General features: G+C 35.9%; 1 protein-coding gene across 1 annotated transcript; it reads right to left on the reverse strand.

Annotated features, from left to right (window-relative positions):
- Positions 1-10,424: 10,424 nt before the first annotated feature.
- Positions 10,425-19,047, reverse strand: LOC143251886 (uncharacterized). The gene is made up of 4 exons (XM_076503217.1): positions 18,819-19,047; positions 18,207-18,302; positions 15,651-15,738; positions 10,425-13,530 (listed from the first exon to the last, which is right to left on the reverse strand). Exons 1-4 carry the CDS (start codon positions 18,885-18,887, stop codon positions 12,329-12,331), a joined length of 1,455 nt encoding a protein of 484 aa, XP_076359332.1. The 5' UTR covers positions 18,888-19,047; the 3' UTR covers positions 10,425-12,328.
- Between the last annotated feature and the right edge of the window lie 24 nt (positions 19,048-19,071).

Here is a 19,071-nt window from a genome sequence, read left to right on the forward strand (position 1 = left end):
TCATCTCTAGGGCTATTATCGACAAATAGTGGGATTGACCGTAATATTATAACGTCCTCACGTCTGAAAGAACTAGCATGTTTGGTGTGACAGGAATTCGAACATGTGACCTTCAGATTGTGTCAAGCGTCCTAACCACTTACCTATACATGGACATAGGAAACGTGGCACAATATATATATTAAAGACGCGTTCAACGTACGCCATGACCACTCTGTATTCATTCATTTTTGTTTAACCAATAACGCCATCTACTCGCAAGAACAAGGTTGCGACAGGCAGAGTTTAGAATAAAGTTATAAACAAAGTTCAACTCTGAATATATATCTATCACCCTGCCCCTTCTCTATCGTCTGCAAGGAAGTCCAATAAACTGTGTTCAGTTTGAGATGCTAGAAGATTACTGTAACTGATGGAACAAACATTATGTGAGTTAATGTTGTGGCTGAAGCCAAAGGTTAACCCAGAACCATATCTAACCACATTAAGTTTTGTTCCAATCTATAGGCTGGTTTCATCTCTGACGTCAAAGGTAAACATCGAAATGGTATATGACGATAACAACTTACACTTAGCCGAGTTTACATCTAACTAAGATTGAATGATGAGCTATTTTCATCAAACTTCTTATCTTCATCAAGACGATGAACGACTTTTGCAAGTGAAACAACAACATAAACAGCAGTTCATAGCTGATTTCGTCTACACAGAGGGAAGCCAAGGTTTGCAACATGAGTTTTTTTCTTTGCATCTGATTTGAAACCAGAAGTTCATAGCTGATGTCCTCCACATAAAAAAGCAGCCACACTTGTAACACGCAGAATTTCTCTGTATCCAGAGATGTAAGACAATTAGTGGTCATCATGAACGATTGTCTCTGTATCTAGAGATGTTAGACAATTAGCGGTCATCATGAACGATTGTCTCTGTATCTAGAGATGTCAAACAATTAGTGGTCATCATGAACAATTGTCTCTGTATCCAGAGATGTTAGACAATTAGTGGTCATCATGAACGATTGTCTCTGTATCTAGAGATGTTAGACAATGAGCAGTCATCATGAACGATTGTCTCTGTATTCAGAGATGTTAGACAATTAGTGGTCATCATGAACCATTGTCTCTGTATCTAGAGATGTTAGACAATTAGTGATCATCATGAACGATTGTCTCTGTATCTAGAGATGTTAGACAATTAGTGGTCATCATGAACGATTGTCTCTGTATCTAGAGATGTTAGACAATTAGTGGTCATCATGAACGATTGTCTCTGTATCTAGAGATGTTAGACAATTAGTGGTCATCATGAACGATTGTCTCTGTATCTAGAGATGTTAGACAATTAGTGGTCATCATGAACGATTGTCTCTGTATCTAGAGATGTTAGACAATTAGTGGTCATCATGAACGATTGTCTCCGTATCTAGAGATGTTAGACAATTAGTGGTCATCATGAACGATTGTCTCTGTATCTAGAGATGTTAGACAATTAGTGGTCATCATGAACGATTGTCTCTGTATCTAGAGATGTTAGACAATTAGTGGTCATCATGAATGATTGTCTCTGTATCTAGAGATGTTAGACAATTAGTGGTCATCATGAACGATTGTCTCCGTATCTAGAGACATTAGACAATTAGTGGTCATCATGAACCATTGTCTCTGTATCTAGAGATGTTAGACAATTAGTGGTCATCATGAACGATTGTCTCTGTATCTAGAGATGTTAGACAATTAGTGGTCATCATGAACGATTGTCTCTGTATCTAGAGATGTTAGACAATTAGTGGTCATCATGAACGATTGTCTCTGTATCTAGAGACGTTAGACAATTAGTGGTCATCATGAACGATTGTCTCTGTATCTAGAGACGTTAGACAATTAGTGGTCATCATGAACGATTGTCTCTGTATCTAGAGATGTTAGACAATTAGTGGTCATCATGAACGATTGTCTCTGTATCTAGAGATGTTAGACAATTAGTGGTCATCATGAACCATTGTCTCTGTATCTAGAGATGTTAGACAATTAGTGGTCATCATGAACGATTGTCTCTGTATCCAGAGATGTTAGACAATTAGTGGTCATCATGAACGATTGTCTCTGTATCTAGAGATGTTAGACAATTAGTGGTCATCATGAACGATTGTCTCTGTATCTAGAGATGTTAGACAATTAGTGGTCATCATGAACGATTGTCTCTGTATCTAGAGATGTTAGACAATTAGTGGTCATCATGAACCATTGTCTCTGTATCCAGAGATGTTAGACAATTAGTGGTCATCATGAACGATTGTCTCTGTATCTAGAGATGTTAGACAATTAGTGGTCATCATGAACGATTGTCTCCGTATCTAGAGACGTTAGACAATTAGTGGTCATCATGAACGATTGTCTCTGTATCTAGAGATGTTAGACAATTAGTGGTCATCATGAACGATTGTCTCCGTATCTAGAGATGTTAGACAATTAGTGGTCATCATGAACCATTGTCTCTGTATCTAGAGATGTTAGACAATTAGTGGTCATCATGAACGATTGTCTCTGTATCTAGAGATGTTAGACAATTAGTGGTCAATCATGAACGATTGTCTCTGTATCTAGAGATGTTAGACAATTAGTGGTCATCATGAACGATTGTCTCTGTATCTAGAGATGTTAGACAATTAGTGGTCATCATGAACGATTGTCTCTGTATCTAGAGACGTTAGACAATTAGTGGTCATCATGAACGATTGTCTCTGTATCTAGAGATGTTAGACAATTAGTGGTCATCATGAACGATTGTCTCTGTATCTAGAGATGTTAGACAATTAGTGGTCATCATGAACGATTGTCTCTGTATCTAGAGATGTTAGACAATTAGTGGTCATCATGAACGATTGTCTCTGTATCTAGAGATGTTAGACAATTAGTGGTCATCATGAACCATTGTCTCTGTATCTAGAGATGTTAGACAATTAGTGGTCATCATGAACGATTGTCTCTGTATCTAGAGATGTTAGACAATTAGTGGTCATCATGAACGATTGTCTCCGTATCTAGAGACGTTAGACAATTAGTGGTCATCATGAACCATTGTCTCTGTATCTAGAGATGTTAGACAATTAGTGGTCATCATGAACGATTGTCTCTGTATCTAGAGATGTTAGACAATTAGTGGTCAACATGAACGATTGTCTCTGTATCTAGAGATGTTAGACAATTAGTGATCATCATGAACGATTGTCTCCGTATCTAGAGAAGTTAGAGAATTAGTGGTCATCATGAACGAACGGCAAGAAGCTTTAAGAAAATCCTACTCTTAGAGCACAGAGCATCAAAGCCAAAACATCATCAAAAATTAACCAGTAACGATCTTTTCCAGTTATTACGACTTTTCAAATACGGATCCCATTTGCAGGAAACATTCCTGGAGTGAGGTTCTGAGCATGTGACATCAGTACCGTGTACTATTCTCTCAGGTGTTGCCCGTCAGAAGTTTTCTCATTTTGCTTCAAGTTGAACATCTAATCTTCAGATGATGTTCTTACAATATTCTTCTTCAACTTCCAGATACTTGGAAGTCCTATGAAATATTTTCTAAAGATCACCCATAGTGACCACTCAGAGTGTAAATTTTGTAAGAGCGAAGAAGCTTCATCGACAGTCCCACAGTCGAAACAACAAAAATACATTACGTTTGAAGTTCTGTTCGAAATACGGTTTTAGTTTTAATAAGCCTTCAGACTTACCATTAGCCCACTGTGTGTCACCTGTTTGTTAACTTAAATGTTTAGATGCCTTTTGCATTTGAACATTCAAGCATAAGGAAATCAAGGAGCGACACTATTACAATACTGTGACATATCAAGAAACAGCCTAGTTAACAGTTTTTCAGTAATTTTCTAGGCGTCACACGTCATCACTACGTCATGCCAATACTCCCTCCAGCAAACAGCACAAAGCATCAATAATGAACTATTAAAACACAGCTACAACATTAAGTTCATGCAAAGTTTTTTAATTAGAGAAGTGTCTCTCTCTGCTACTTTTATCCACTTCACTGTCAATGATATTTTGATGGTATATGAATAACACACTAATTATGTATTATAATATTCAAATATCTGGAATTCAAAAGTCTTTTTTGAAGTTAATTTCAACACTTTTTAGAACTGATTTTGAAAAATTATATACTACATTCGTCGTATTTAAAGGTTGGCATACACCAAACGGGCAACAACATATCGCAGTACGTTCTAAAAAATGAAACTAGTGAATAAATACAATTAAAGACGATTTACTTTCGTTCTTCCGCCACAGAATATAAAAACCAAAATATGTAGATAACTGTTATTCTCCATAGTTCGTTTATAAAGGTAAAATCCGGGGTTCGATTTCTTGTCCATACAGTCCATTATGTAGCTGTGTACTAAACAACAGGAACAATATTAGTGCATACGGGTTTTAACTCCAGGAATTATTTTCTGCTGATAAGTTGTATCTATATCTTTCTTTTAAAACCCTGATTTAGGTTTTTTTTACCCCTGTGTTAAGTTGTCGAAACTGTCAAGTTGAAAACGGACGGTGTGAAAGCTAGAAGTTACGTGTACTCTCGTGAGAGTTCTCGGGGATTTAGTGTAATGACGTATCTTGATTTTTATCTCGTGTTGAAAGTAAACAACCGATTACTTAAGAGACCCGTGTTTTTGTTTTAATGGTTATGATATTACATTACATTATATTATATCCACTTCCTTTTCATTAAATCCGTAAGATTTGATCAAAGAACTTCAGATAAAGAACTTGCAGCTTTGTATGGTGCAATATAGCGAAATGCGATCAACCGACGAACTGAGTGTACTCGTAATCTGAAGGTATACATTACAGAGAGATATCAATCTAAACCAGATATCAGTTAATTCATTCTTACTGCATTATTTTCACGCTGTGTCATCGGCACTGACTGTCACTAAATACTATAAACTTTTCTGTGAGGTATTACATTTCATGATGTCTCATCTAATTTCACACGCTTCAGTTTGTAACTTGACGTTTCGCGAGTTTCACACTGCCACATGACGTTTCGAATTCCACGATATTTCACATTTTGTTAGCAGTGTTGGGTTACGTTCGTATTATTAACAGTATTACGTTTGTGTTGTTGTGGTCACGCTATGCCCCCTCGTGTTATTGAAAACCCGAGTCCAGGAAGACAAGAACAGTTAACCAATACTGAAGTATTACACTGATTCTGTTTTAAACTACATCATGATAAGTGTCTGATCTACAACCACCACCAACCACAAAGAATAAAGGGTTTCTTGCAAATGTTTATCAGAAGTTACAAGTTAGATTACTCATTCATTTAGAAAGTTCACTTCTGCAGCAAAGATCAGACAAATATAGTTTGCCCTTATTATAGTTCCTCACCAGTCCAGCGGTCATGTATTTGTAATAACAATAACTCATGAACCACAACATTTAATATGCATAAAAGGGCTTGTTATGTTTTCTGTCTCCTTGTTCATCACGTTTCTCAAACAATACCATCACATATAATTTCAATATACATTTACTCACGATTGTATATCAGCAGTTACCAACTGGTACAGTGGTGAGTCTACGGATTTACAATGTTAAAATCAGGGGTTTGATCCCTTCGGTGAACACAGCAAATAGCCCGATGTATCTTTCCTGTAGCAAAGCACACACACATACACATTTTATATCAGTAAGTCTACATTTAAATGTTGTGATTTTAAACAAAATGGAGAAAACACTGAGTGTGTAAAAAATCCTTTGTCAACGTTTTTATCATCTTAAAATATCAGAAACTATTGTTTTTGATGAGAGAATTTATCAGTGATGACGAAAAACCCACTTGTAGAGAAAAATTTATCTGTAAAAACGACTGGTTTTGTTTGAGAAAGTGTTTTATGCAGAGGAGCGAACAACGTTTCGACCTTCTTCGGACATCGTCAGGTTCACAAAGAAAGAAAGAGGTAACTGACCGATAGCTGACCACATGTTTGAAGGGGTTGTATAACTGAGTGTAGAAATGTAGAAGGCGTGCTTAGATGTTTGATTATATTTATTAATATAGGTATAAACGTGTTCCTTTGTATTGGTTTATTTTGAGCTTGCGTTGTTGTATAAGTAAGGTTTCTTTAATTTTGCGTTTCTTTATTTAGTATTTGAGTGTTTTCTATGGTTATGTTGTGTTTATTTGATTTGCACTGTTCGAAAACGTGACTTTTTGTGTTCTTTGAATCTGGTTTCCATTTTTCTACTTGTTTCTCCAATATAGAAGTTGTTGCAGTTATCACATTGTATTTTATAAATAATGTTGGTGTGGTGTTTGTACATAGTATAGATCTCAGTTTTGTGCCTGGTTTTTGAATAAATTTGGTGTCAACTGGAATGTCATATTTTGTTACTAGTTTTTGCCAAATGTTGGTTATTTTTTGGCTGATGTCGGGAATATATGGTATACAGCAGTATATGGTTTCATAATTTTTTGATTCGTGAGATATATTTACTTTTGTTGGTTGATTTTCCTTTCTGTCTAGGTGTATGCGTATAATGTTTTCTACAGTTTGTGGAGGAAACTTATTGATGTTGATGAAGTATTGTTTTATTTTGTCTAATTCACCGTTAATTTTATCTGGTGAGCATAGTTTCATGGCTGTGTTTATTTGGTTTCTTAGTATGTTGAGTTTTTGTTTTGTTTCATGTGCTGAGTCCCAAGAAATGTATAGTCCAGTATGGGTGATTTTTCGGTGGATTTCTGTTTTGAATTGTGTGTCAGTTCTTGTAATTTTGAGGTTAAGAAATGATATTTGATTGCTTTCTTCCCGTTCAGATGTGAAGTTAATGTCGGGATGTATTGAGTTAATGTGATTGAAAAAATTAAGTGTGTTCTGTAGATTTGAATCCCGCAACCGTGTCATCTACATATCTGTACCAGTATAGTGATTGATGTAATGCTGTGTTAGTTGCTTGTGTTTCAACTTGTGTCATAAAAATATTGGCTAGAACTGGTGATACTGGGTTGCCCATGCTTAGGCCATTTGTTTGTATGTAGTTGTGGTTGTTGAACATGAAGTTTGTCTTTATCGTGGTGAATTCTATGAGGGTTGCTAATTGGTTGCTGGGAATGTCTATAGTTGGGTTAGCGTCTCAGATATAGAGTTCTAAGGCTATCTTGCAGACTTCAGCGGTTGGGACTTCTGTAAAGAGGGATATAACATCGAAACTGGCCATTAAGGCTTTATGATTAAGTTAATTAAGGTTAGATTTGAAATTAAAAAAGTCTTTGATGAATGAGCTGGCTGATGTTACATATTTGTAGATTGCCCATGCTATGTATTTACCAAGATTGTAATTAAACGATTCATATGAGGACATTATTGGTCGTAATGGACAATCTGGTTTATGAGGTTTAGGGATGCCGTATATTTGCGGTGTGCGTGAGTCGGTTTTACGTAGGTAGGAATAAAGTGTTTGTGAAATTCTGTTGGCTTTTTTCATTTGTAGTAGTATTTTGTTTAGTTGCGTTTCGTGTGTCTTTGTTAGATTTGTGAGTATTGGTTTAAATTTGTGTGTGTCTGATAGGATGTTCTTCATTTTTTGGATGTATTCATTCGTGTTCATTATGACTATAGCGTTACCTTTATCTGCTTTTAGTATTTTAATGTTTTGTCATATTTAAGGTTTTAATGGAATTAATGTCTCTTTTTGTAAGATTGTTTTTAATTTTCTGTTTTGTGAAATTATGTTGATGGTTTTGTGAGAAAATTCTTAGAAAAATTGTTTAAGATGTTGTTTTTAGGTGTTTCTGGAAAATATAAATTTTTAATTTTACCTGGGAAGTTTGGCTGTTGGATGTCAATAAAATTGTCGAAGTTCCCAGCAACCAATTTTTATCACATTAACTCTGTACATCCCAACATTAACTTCACATGTGAACAGGAAGAAAGCAATCAAATATTATTTCTTAACCTCAAAATTACAAGAACCGACACACAATTTAAAACAGAAATCCACCGAAAAATCACCCATACTGGACTATACATTCCTTGGGACTCAGCACATGAAACAAAACAAAAACTCAACATACTAAGAAACCAAATAAACACAGCCATAAAACTATTCTCACCAGATAAATTTAACGAAGTATTAGACAAAATAAAACAATACTTCATCAACATCAATAAATTTCCTCCACAGACCGTAGAAAATATTATACGCACACACCTGGACAGAAAGCAAAATCAACCAACAAAAGTAAATATATCTCACGAATCATAAAATTATGAAACCATATACTGCTGTATACCATATATTCCTGACATCAGCAAACAAATAACCAACATTTGGCAAAAACTAATAATAAAACATGACATTCCAGTTAATACCAAAGTTATTCAAAAACCAGGCACAAAACTGAGGTCTATACTATGTAAAAACTATACTGACAAACACCACACCAACATTATTTATAAAATACAATGTGATAACTGCCACAACTTCTATATTGAGAAACAAGTAGAAAAATGGAAACCAGATTCAAAGAACATAAAAAGTCACCTTCACACGTTTTCGAACACTGCAAATCAAATAAACACAACATAACCATAGAAAACACTTAAATACTAAATAAAGAAACAAACACAAACAAACGCAAAATTAAAGAAGCCTTACTTATACAACAACTCAAGCCTAAAATAAACCAATACAAAGGAACACCTTTATACCTATATAAACAAATATAATCAAACATCTAAGCAGGCCCTCTACATTCCTACACTCAGTTACACAACCCCCTTCAAATATACTGTCAAATATCGGTCAGTTACCTGTTTCTTTCTTTGTGAACCTGACGATGACCGAAGAAGGTCGAAATGTTGTTCGCTCCTCTGCATAAAATTTTTTTTCAACCCAAACCACTCGTTTTACATATGTATTAAACTCAGTTTTTTGTCTGTTAACAGCAAACGAATACAAAAGTTCTCCGTCAATCAAACTCAGTTTCTTAGTGGTGTGTACTTTTTACAGTACGATCAAACAAGAGTTAACGGTCAACATTAACTTGAGAGAAACATTAAGATTTATTTCTTAAATTAATTAATAAATAGTGTTAATAATTCAGCGCCCTCTAGTAGCACAGCGGCATGATACGGACTAAAAACGCTGTAAACCGGGTTTCCATATATGGACAATCCATTGTGTAGCTATGAGTTTATTTCTAAACAAGTAATGAATTACCATTAAAATTCTTACTTCTCGTTAATAGCACTTTCAATAATATTAGTACTCACAATACTGAGTAGTTATTTAAATTACAAGCGGAGTTTAACATGGGAGTGGATGAATGTTAATGTTCCATTGACAGTTTTTCTCCGACGTCATAAATACATCATGGAAATGACGTTCTCTATAATTGTGAGCTTTATAGTCGGAACCACACCACCGTTAAATCACGTGATATTCCATTTGAAAATAAACAGAACGAACGAAACATCAGCTTTCCTTCAAGTGACATATATTTTACCACGATTATCTAAATATTAATATTTATACATAACCCTTTACTTACATATTTCACACCAAGAAAGCGACTTAATGTTTCGGTACGACTTGGAAAGATGGTAGCTTTTTTGTTGTTGTTTTTTTTTAATTTTGCACAAAGCTACTCGAGTGCTATCTGTGCTAGCCGTCCCTAATTTAGCAGTGTAAGACTAGAGGAAAGACAGCTAGTCATCATCACCCACCGCCAACTCTTGGGCTACTCTTTTACCAACGAATAGTGAGATTGACGGTCACATTATAACGCCCCCACGGCGCGACGGGGATGTGAACCCGTGATCCTCAGAATACGAGTCGCACGACTTAACCATGCCGGCCCAAGATGGTAGCAGTGTGAAAAGATACCGAATTATCGTTATGACGTTCACGATCCCCGCTGGTACAGCGGTAAGACTACGAATTTACAACGCTAAAATCAGCGGTTCAATTCCCCTCGGTGGTCCCAACAGATAGCCAAGATGTGGCTTTGCTACCAGAAAACACGCACACACTTTATGACGTCTACAGCGCCATTTGTATAGAAAAATAATAACAGTTGAGAATTCTATTCAAATACTATTTTGAATTTGGCGCAAAGTTACTCATAGGCTATGTGCTCTTGTTGTCCCAAATTTAGTAGTGATAAACTAGAAAAAAAAGGAAGCTAGTCAACACCACCCACCGCCAACTCTTGGGCTTCTTTTACCAACGAATAGTGGGATTGATGGTGACACTGTAATGTCTCATTGGTGAGAGGTCGCTCATGTTCAGGAATCGTATTCTCCAACTTTGATTCGAGTGCCCTAGCGACCAGGCCATGCCTAAATTATCAGAAGATAAAACGTTTAGTAACAAGAAAAAGGAAAGACAACCTTTGTTAAATTGAAAAATATATATTTATTTTTTTATATATTCAAAAATATGATTTATAATACATCTAGATATTACATATTATCACAGAAAAAAGTAAGAGACGACTTGACAAGTAAGCAGCACGTGTCTAACTGACGCATCATCAACTGCGAATGTAATAAGGTCACTTGTAATACAAAGAAGTATCCGGTGTTTATACGTAAAAACATCACATAAAAATACCAACAATAATTCATTTGATTGTAACACTGAATGAATATTAAAACAATAAAACACAGCTTTTGTTTACATGGACACGGAGAGTTGTGAAACAAGATAAACAAATATAGTTTTAAGTACACGGGGCTTCCACTTACAAAATTGGGTATAGATTTCAGTAACAGCATTAGTTTTTACTGGAGTAAGGAACCCATTTTTAAAATGGTAACGTGTCACTTTCACTATATTCCGGTTTCGCTTCACTACAACGATGAAACTCTCACCGAACAGTCATGTATACTTCACACAACGGATCTGGAGTAACATTTGAAATTTCTTTAGAAGTATCTACATACCAGATCCAGTCATATTACACGTAATCTACATTTTATATAGAACCTTTCGGGTAATAGGACATGAAGACGAAAATATCGATGGAGGTTACATTCACGTAATCTCGAACTCAGCTTTGAAGGCCAGGTGTGAACATTGGATTGTTTTGAATTTTGCGCAAAGCTGCACAAAGGCTATCTGCTCTAGCCGTCCACGATTTAGTAGTGTAAGACTAGAGGGAAGGCAGATAGTCATTACCACCCACCGCCAACTCTTGGGCTACTCTTTTACCAACGAATAGTGGGATTGACCGAACATTATAACGCCCCCACGGTTGAAATGGTGAGCATGTTTAGTGTGACGAGGATTCGAACCCGCGACCCTCGGATTACGAGTCGAATGCCTTAACCACCTGGTCATGTTGGACCTGTAAACATTCCTTTTGACAAATTTACAAATAAATTGTATATCTTTTTACTGGTCGTATATCAAATGAATAAGAACATACAGAGACAAAGATTTTAACACATAGTTTTCAATTCATTAATGTGTCCTTGTTTTTATTAAGAACACTTTAAGTATTTATTGGTCATTTTTAATTTGAACCATAAAAAATTAAAAGATATCTGGTTTTATTGCTTTTATATACCTTTAGACTAAAAACGTTTATATAAAAAGACCATTAAATTCAAGTCGAACTCATGACCTTTCCAATCGTCGGGTCATAACCTTTGATTTAGTCACTACATCCCTCCAGATTACCCGGTTCTCTGTCATTCTCACACAGTCTACCACTGAGGACTTAATCTTCCGATAAGGACTTAGTCTAAGGAATTAATCTTCCGCTGAGGACTTTGTCTAAGAACTTAATCTTTCGCTGAGGACTTAGTCTAAGGACTTAATCTACCGCTGAGGACTTAGTTTAAGGACTTAATCTACCGCTGAGAACTTAGTCTAAGGACTTAATCTACCGCTGAGGACTTTGGTTTTCCCTTCAAAATATAATATTGGTAAGGGTGTCCAGGTTTGTCGTCACGAGATCAAATCATCATTGTGTATTTCTTTTCATAGTTTCTATCAATGTTTCACAATTTTTTATTTTCTATGGACTGTTCTTTGTAATTACCATGTTTGTTCTGTAAACGGTATGGAGAATGCAGAAGTGTACTCTCAAACATCACATTTTGAGCACTTCTATTTTGTTTACCAGTCTGTTTGTGAAAGTCCATGCCTCATACCCATACAGTGCTGTTGAAGCCCGAAAATGACGAAAGTTTGTTCTTAAAGTGACGATCTTACTCGTCCAGATTTTCTTGAGTTTCGCAAGCTGGCCTGTGTTTAAAGTCAATCTGTGGACAAAGGCTAGTCACTGATCACCAAGGTCGCCAAACAGCTTCACCCGATTCTTCGATAGAGTTGGTAGGTTGATGATGGACGTTTGGAAGTAGGTGCCTTATTCCTCTGTTGACACAAACTGTTGAACTGTAAATGTTTGAGTTCATGCAGTCTTGTTCACTGGGAACTCGTCCACTATGTTCTTTCACAATATCTCTACTTCTGAGTACAGTTTGCGAAGACAAATTAGATAAAGCGTCTGATGATAAAGTTCTCGAATTGTTGCTAAACGAACGATCCATTGACAAAGAAAAGTGTCTCTTGTCAAATGGATACTGGATATCTGTTCCTGTAGTGGAAGTTGAAGTTGTTGCTGAAATATTTTGTGTAGTGACTGCTTTTTGGATCGAAGCTGCTGAGTCTTGTGGAGAACAATGGTCGCTGGTACCTGCAATAAAGGAAGATGGAGATGGAGAACAATGGTCGCTGGAACCCGCAATAAAGGAAGATGGAGATGTTTTTGATGGTGCCATTATGTTGTCGTTGAACACGTCAGAACCGCAGTCACTGACAGATGGGCTGAGAGCACAGCTTAATGAACTGCTGGCACTCGCGGTTCTTCGTGGACCTGATGGAGACACTGGTTGGTCCCAGGAAGAAAGAGGGTAGCGCGAGTTGGCGCTACTTGAAGTAAAAGACAATGGTTTCGTAGATCTAGAATCTAGTACAAGACTGTTCAAAAGTTGATTAGAAACAGATGATAAGGCTCTGCTAGGGAGCAAAAACGCGATGTCTCCATTGGAAAGGCGAGTTGGAATAAGATGAAGTCCTCCTAATAGCTTCTCGAAATTGGCTGATGTCATTGAAGAATTGGAAACAGAACCAGATGCCCTTGGAACATTATTATTTACATCTACTCCCTGCAAGGGTCTAGAGGGAACACCATTAACAGAAAGAGTACCCAACATTCCAGTGGATATCTGAACTCCTAATGGTTGTAAATGGTTTACAATGTCTGGAACAGAACGGGTCATCCCTGGAAAAGCCATATTTGCTGCAGTATTGAATGGGGTAATATTCTGAAGACTGGAAACACAATTTGCCATATGATTCAGTAAACGGTGACGGATGCTGTCTTCCACTCCATCTAGTCTGTTAATGTACCTACTCACTTCTGCAGCGCATTCATTGAACCCAGCCTTGAATTTATTTAGGACCAAAGGATCCGCAGCAATGGCAGCTACATGAAAAGAGACATGTTTTATAAATGTTCATCAAAAACTGGTTTAACTGAACTACATCATGTTTTATAAATGTTCATCGAAAACTGGTTTAACTGAACTACATGTTTTATAAATGTTCATCGAAAATTGGTTTAACTGAACTACATCATGTTTTACAAATGTTCATCGAAAACTGGTTTAACTGAACTACATCACATGTTACATGTTATTATTTTATCCAATCATCCACTAAAGAAAAGTGTCATATTTTACATAACACTGATTTGAATGTACACTGATGTAAGATGTTGCGATTAAAACATTTATAAAGACACTTTTACGAATTAGTAAAGAAAACAACAACAACAAATTTACATTGGTAGCGTGAGAGGTTGAAATATTGGGAATATGCATTTTTTTTTTCTATTTTCTTTACCAAAACAAATATCTGATCTACCAACATACAAAATGTCCGAAAATTGTATTAATAATAAAATCGTTAACTTTCTTCATTTTCAAAGATGAGATCTACGTAACAATGACTACTAAAATTACTTTGGAACGACGACGGGGGAGAGGGACTGGGTGGTACCTTCACGCAAAACTACACGAACTAAACGACGGCTGTCTTTACTAGCCGTCTATAATTTGGCATAGCAAAATGTTTGCGGACTTACACCGCGAGAAACCGGGTTTCGATACCACTGGTGGGCAAAGCACATACAAACAGACCGTTGTGAAGGTTTCTGCTTAACTCCGAACAAATAAACAAATCCTAAGTCACAAGTGAATGACTACAGGGAAAGCAGCTAGTCATCAGTACCCAAAGGGCTATTCTTTTACGAACGAATAGTGGGATTGGCTGCCACATTATAACACCCCCACGGATGAAAGGGCGAACATGTTTGGTGGGACGAAGATTTGCACGTGTGTACCATTACGAGCAAAGCTCCCCTGGGCCACAATATACTGCTCCCTGTACTATGGGCTTTAGGGGTGACACAACCGTGTAAGCGGCGGATGCTGTTGACTGTTAGCAGTCCTGAAATAGGTACAGGCAGCTAAGTCTGATCTTCGGGGTCTCTAACCAAGGCGTGAATCGCATAACCAATAAAGGCGGATTAAAACATTCAGAAAATGCATGTTTGAATAAGAATGTCAACATTCACCTCAGAACGAATTGTAAATATCTGAGTTCGTACTCACCTCTTGAAGTTTCTTGTTATTCTATCAGGGAAATTTATAGACTACAAAATCCGTTTAGACCGTTTCATTAATCAGTAAAATAGTTCTAGTGACAAATCGCCTGGCCCGGCATGGCCAAGCGTGTTAAGGCGTGAGACTCGTAATCTGAGGGTCGCGGGTTCGCATTCCTGTCGCGCCAAACATGCTCGCCCTTTCACCCGTGGGAGCGTTATAATGTGACGGTTAATCCCACTATTCGTTGGTAAAAGAGTAGCCCAAGAGTTGGCGATGGGTGGTGACGACTAGCTGCCTTCCTCTAGTCTTACACTCCTAAATTAGGGACGGCTAGCACAGATAGCCCTCGAGTAGCTTTGTGTGAAATTAAAAAACAAACAAACAAACAGACAAATTGCAGAGCGAAAGAACTGTGGACTGAGATACAAAATATAAGTAACCCGAGCTGGTGGTGGTGACTGGAAGATGTAACAGTATCTTAAATAGTTTTTATTTGGTCACTAGAACAAATAATGGTATCTTAACTGGTTTCTTTGTAGTGACTGGAATATATAACAGTATCTTAAATAGTTTCTTTGAGGTGACTGGAATATATAACAGCATCTTAAATAGTTTCTTTGTGGTGACTGGAATATATAACAGTATTTTCGTTTATGTCTGCAAAATGTCAACTATTTGTCGTGTTTTTTACCAATTTCTAAATATGATTAATATACAGATTCTATCTACAAATGGGCCCCTAGTAACACAACGGTGGGTCTCTGGACTCACGCCGCTAGAAACCAAGTTTCGATACCTGTGATTGACAGAGCACAAATAGCCCATTGTGTAGCTTTGTGCTCAACTTAAAACAAGCAAGTGACGACTAGTTCAGCTCTAAGCTGTAACGTAATTACTGGACTAATTGTATTGTTTAATAAAAGACCATAAGGCTCACCTGCTACCTGTTGTCTCTGGATGTTCTGAAGATGACGCACTGTCATGTCCAGTATGTCAGCCTTCTCCAGTTTCGAATGTCGGGATGGCTGTGAAGAATAACATACTGACTTGATAATGTGGCCATAACAAAATACAATATTGTTTACTGACTTGATAATGTGGCCATAACAAAATACAATATTGTTTACTGACTTGATAATGTAGCCATAACAAAATACAATATTGTTTACTGACTTGATAATGTGGCCATATCGAAATACAATAATGTTTACTGACTTGATAATGTGGCCATAACGGAATACAATATTGTTTACTGACTTGATAATGTAGCCATAACGAAATACAATATTGTTTACTGACTTGATAATGTAGCCATAACGAAATACAATATTGTTTACTGACTTGATAATGTGGCCATAACAAAGTACAATATTGTTTACTGACTTGATAATGTGGCCATAACGAAATACAATAATGTTTACTGACTTGATAATGTGGCCATAACGAAATACAATAATGTTTACTGACTTGATAATGTGGCCATAACGAAATACAATATTGTTTACTGACTTGATAATATAGCCATAACGAAATAGACTCTTGTATTTTATTTTATAAATTAGTTTTAACAAAACATAAAAATCAGTAACCTGCTATAATAATGGTCAAGGCGTGGCTTCCTGGTTAGCGTAACCAGAATAGCGTTCTTCGTATTTTGGAATATCGGGTTGGTTATAAAAGAGGCAGTAAAATCCAACTGTTCGATTATTGTATACCGGGAATAAATAGTAAGTGCCGTTGACAAGCTGTCTTCTATTTGGTCTTATCATCTCGAAAGTTGGAACGGTTACCACAGATGGCACTCGTGTAGCTTTACGTGATATGCGAAAAAAACAAAGATCTCCTTACTGTCACGTAAAAATTCACAGTATGACACAGACAGTATATCTGTTCACTTGACAGTGAAACATGGATGTCACGTAAAAATTCACAGTATGACACAGTATATCTGTTCACTTGACAGTGAAATATGGATGTCACGTAAAAATTCACAGTATGACACAGTATATCTGTTCACTTGACAGTGAAATATGGATGTCACGTAAAAATTCACAGTATGACACAGTATATCTGTTCACTTGACAGTGAAATATGGATGTCACGTAAATATTCACAGTATGACACAGTTACTATATCTGTTCACTTGACAGTGAAATATGGATGAAGCATTCTTTAATACATCCAGTATTAAAGTTTTCAGGTTACGGTACAATACGGATGAATCCTTATTTAATACATCCAGTATTAAAGTTTTCAGGTTACGGTACAATATGGACGAATCCTTATTTAATACATCCAGTGTTAAAGTTTTCAGGTTACGGTACAATATGGATGAATCCTTATTTAATACATCCAGTGTTAAACTTTTCAGGTTACGGTACAATATGGATAAATCCTTATTTAATACATCCAATATTAAAGTTTTCAGTTACAGTACAATACGGATGAATCCTTATTTAATACATCCAATATTAAAGTTTTCAGGTTACAGTACAATATGGACGAATCCTTATTTAATACATCCAGTATTAAAGTTTTCAGGTTACGGTACAATACGGATGAATCCTTATTTAATACATCCAATATTAAAGTTTTCAGGTTATGGTACAATACGGATGAATCCTTATTTAATACATCCAGTGTTAAAGTTTTCAGGTTACGGTACAATATGGATGAATCCTTATTTAATACATCCAGTATTAAAGTTTTCAGGTTACGGTACAATATGGATGAATCCTTATTTAATACATCCAGTATTAAAGTTTTCAGGTTACGGTACAATATGGACGAATCCTTATTTAATACATCCAGTGTTAAAGTTTTCAGGTTACGGTACAATATGGATGAATCCTTATTTAATACATCCAGTGTTAAAGTTTTCAGGTTACGGTACAATATGGATGAATCCTTATTTAATACACCCAGTGTTAACGTTTTCAGGTTACGGTACAATATGGATGAATCCTTATTTAATACATCCAGTATTAAAGTTTTCAGGTTACGGTACAATATGGATGAATCCTTATTTAATACATCCAGTGTTAAAGTTTTCAGGTTACGGTACAATATGGATGAATCCTTATTTAATACATCCAGTATTAAAGTTTTCAGGTTACGGTACAATATGGATGAATCCGTTATTACATCCAATACAGTTAAGATGAATTATTTAATACGTCCATTATGATTCCTTCAGTTTATACAAACTGCAGTACAATGTACATGAACACGAATTTCTGATGAAATTCAAAGTTATACTATTTAATACAGCTAAGTTTCAGATGATTCGTGACGTAGTTAGTGTATCTAAACATAATACTTACACCTTCATTCAAAGTTATACTATTTAATACAGCTAAGTTTCAGATGATTCGTGACGTAGTTAGTGTATCTAAACATAATACTTACACCTTCATTCAAAGTTATACTATTTAATACAGCTAAGTTTCAGATGATTCGTGACGTATTTAGTGTATCTAAACATAATACTTACATCTTCATTCAAAGCATCTAAAATCAGGGTTTTTAATTCTCCCAGACATTGGTTGATTCGAGCTCTTCTTCGCTTCTCCATGATGGGTTTAGTAGCCTAGAAAACAGCAGTAGAATTGTGAAGTTAGAAACAAAACCAAAAGATTTGAATCTGAATATTTATATTTATCATGAGAATTCGAGTTACCATAATATATCTACACATGAACTGTGTTTGTGTTCATTATCTGCCTTGTGTTATCTAAAGACTTTCATATTACGTTTGTATGTTTTGAGAAATGATAAATATACATACGAACACTTGGTGGTTATATTTAAAACCCAAGTCACCATTTCATATTTAAAAACATAATTATTTTTTATTAAATTTACTGATAAAACATAATATATTTTGATTATATTCACTTCAGTATTAATCTAATTTTTAATTATTTTTTACATTACATTTTAAACTAATAGTGCAAAACAAATTACATATTTTGAGACACTTTCTCATGTAATCGATAATATATATTTTCGTAAAAGTTACTTTAGCGACTGTTGTTAGTTATTAGGTAATAAATACTATTTGACTCGAGTTTGCCCAGTTTTAGGGAGTACATAACACTATTACCTTTCGATAATCGGTAATTTTGGCAGTGGGTCTTTCTGCTGGCATTTTATTTTCTAGTGATGCTGACATAAACTATTAAACAGGTAGAAATCTTTGTCTGTGCATCAGCTCAATCACGACAGCGACTTGACAACGTGAACGTTACGTCAAGCTATAACGGAATGTTCGAAGCAACTAAGTTTTCATAGCTCAAGCTCCAACCCCTGCAGTGTGGGCTGCCGAGCAGTGTTCAACAAGTGCATGTATGGGAACG

Source organism: Tachypleus tridentatus, chromosome 6 (assembly GCF_004210375.1).
Source record: "Tachypleus tridentatus isolate NWPU-2018 chromosome 6, ASM421037v1, whole genome shotgun sequence".
Lineage (NCBI taxonomy): Eukaryota > Metazoa > Arthropoda > Merostomata > Xiphosura > Limulidae > Tachypleus > Tachypleus tridentatus.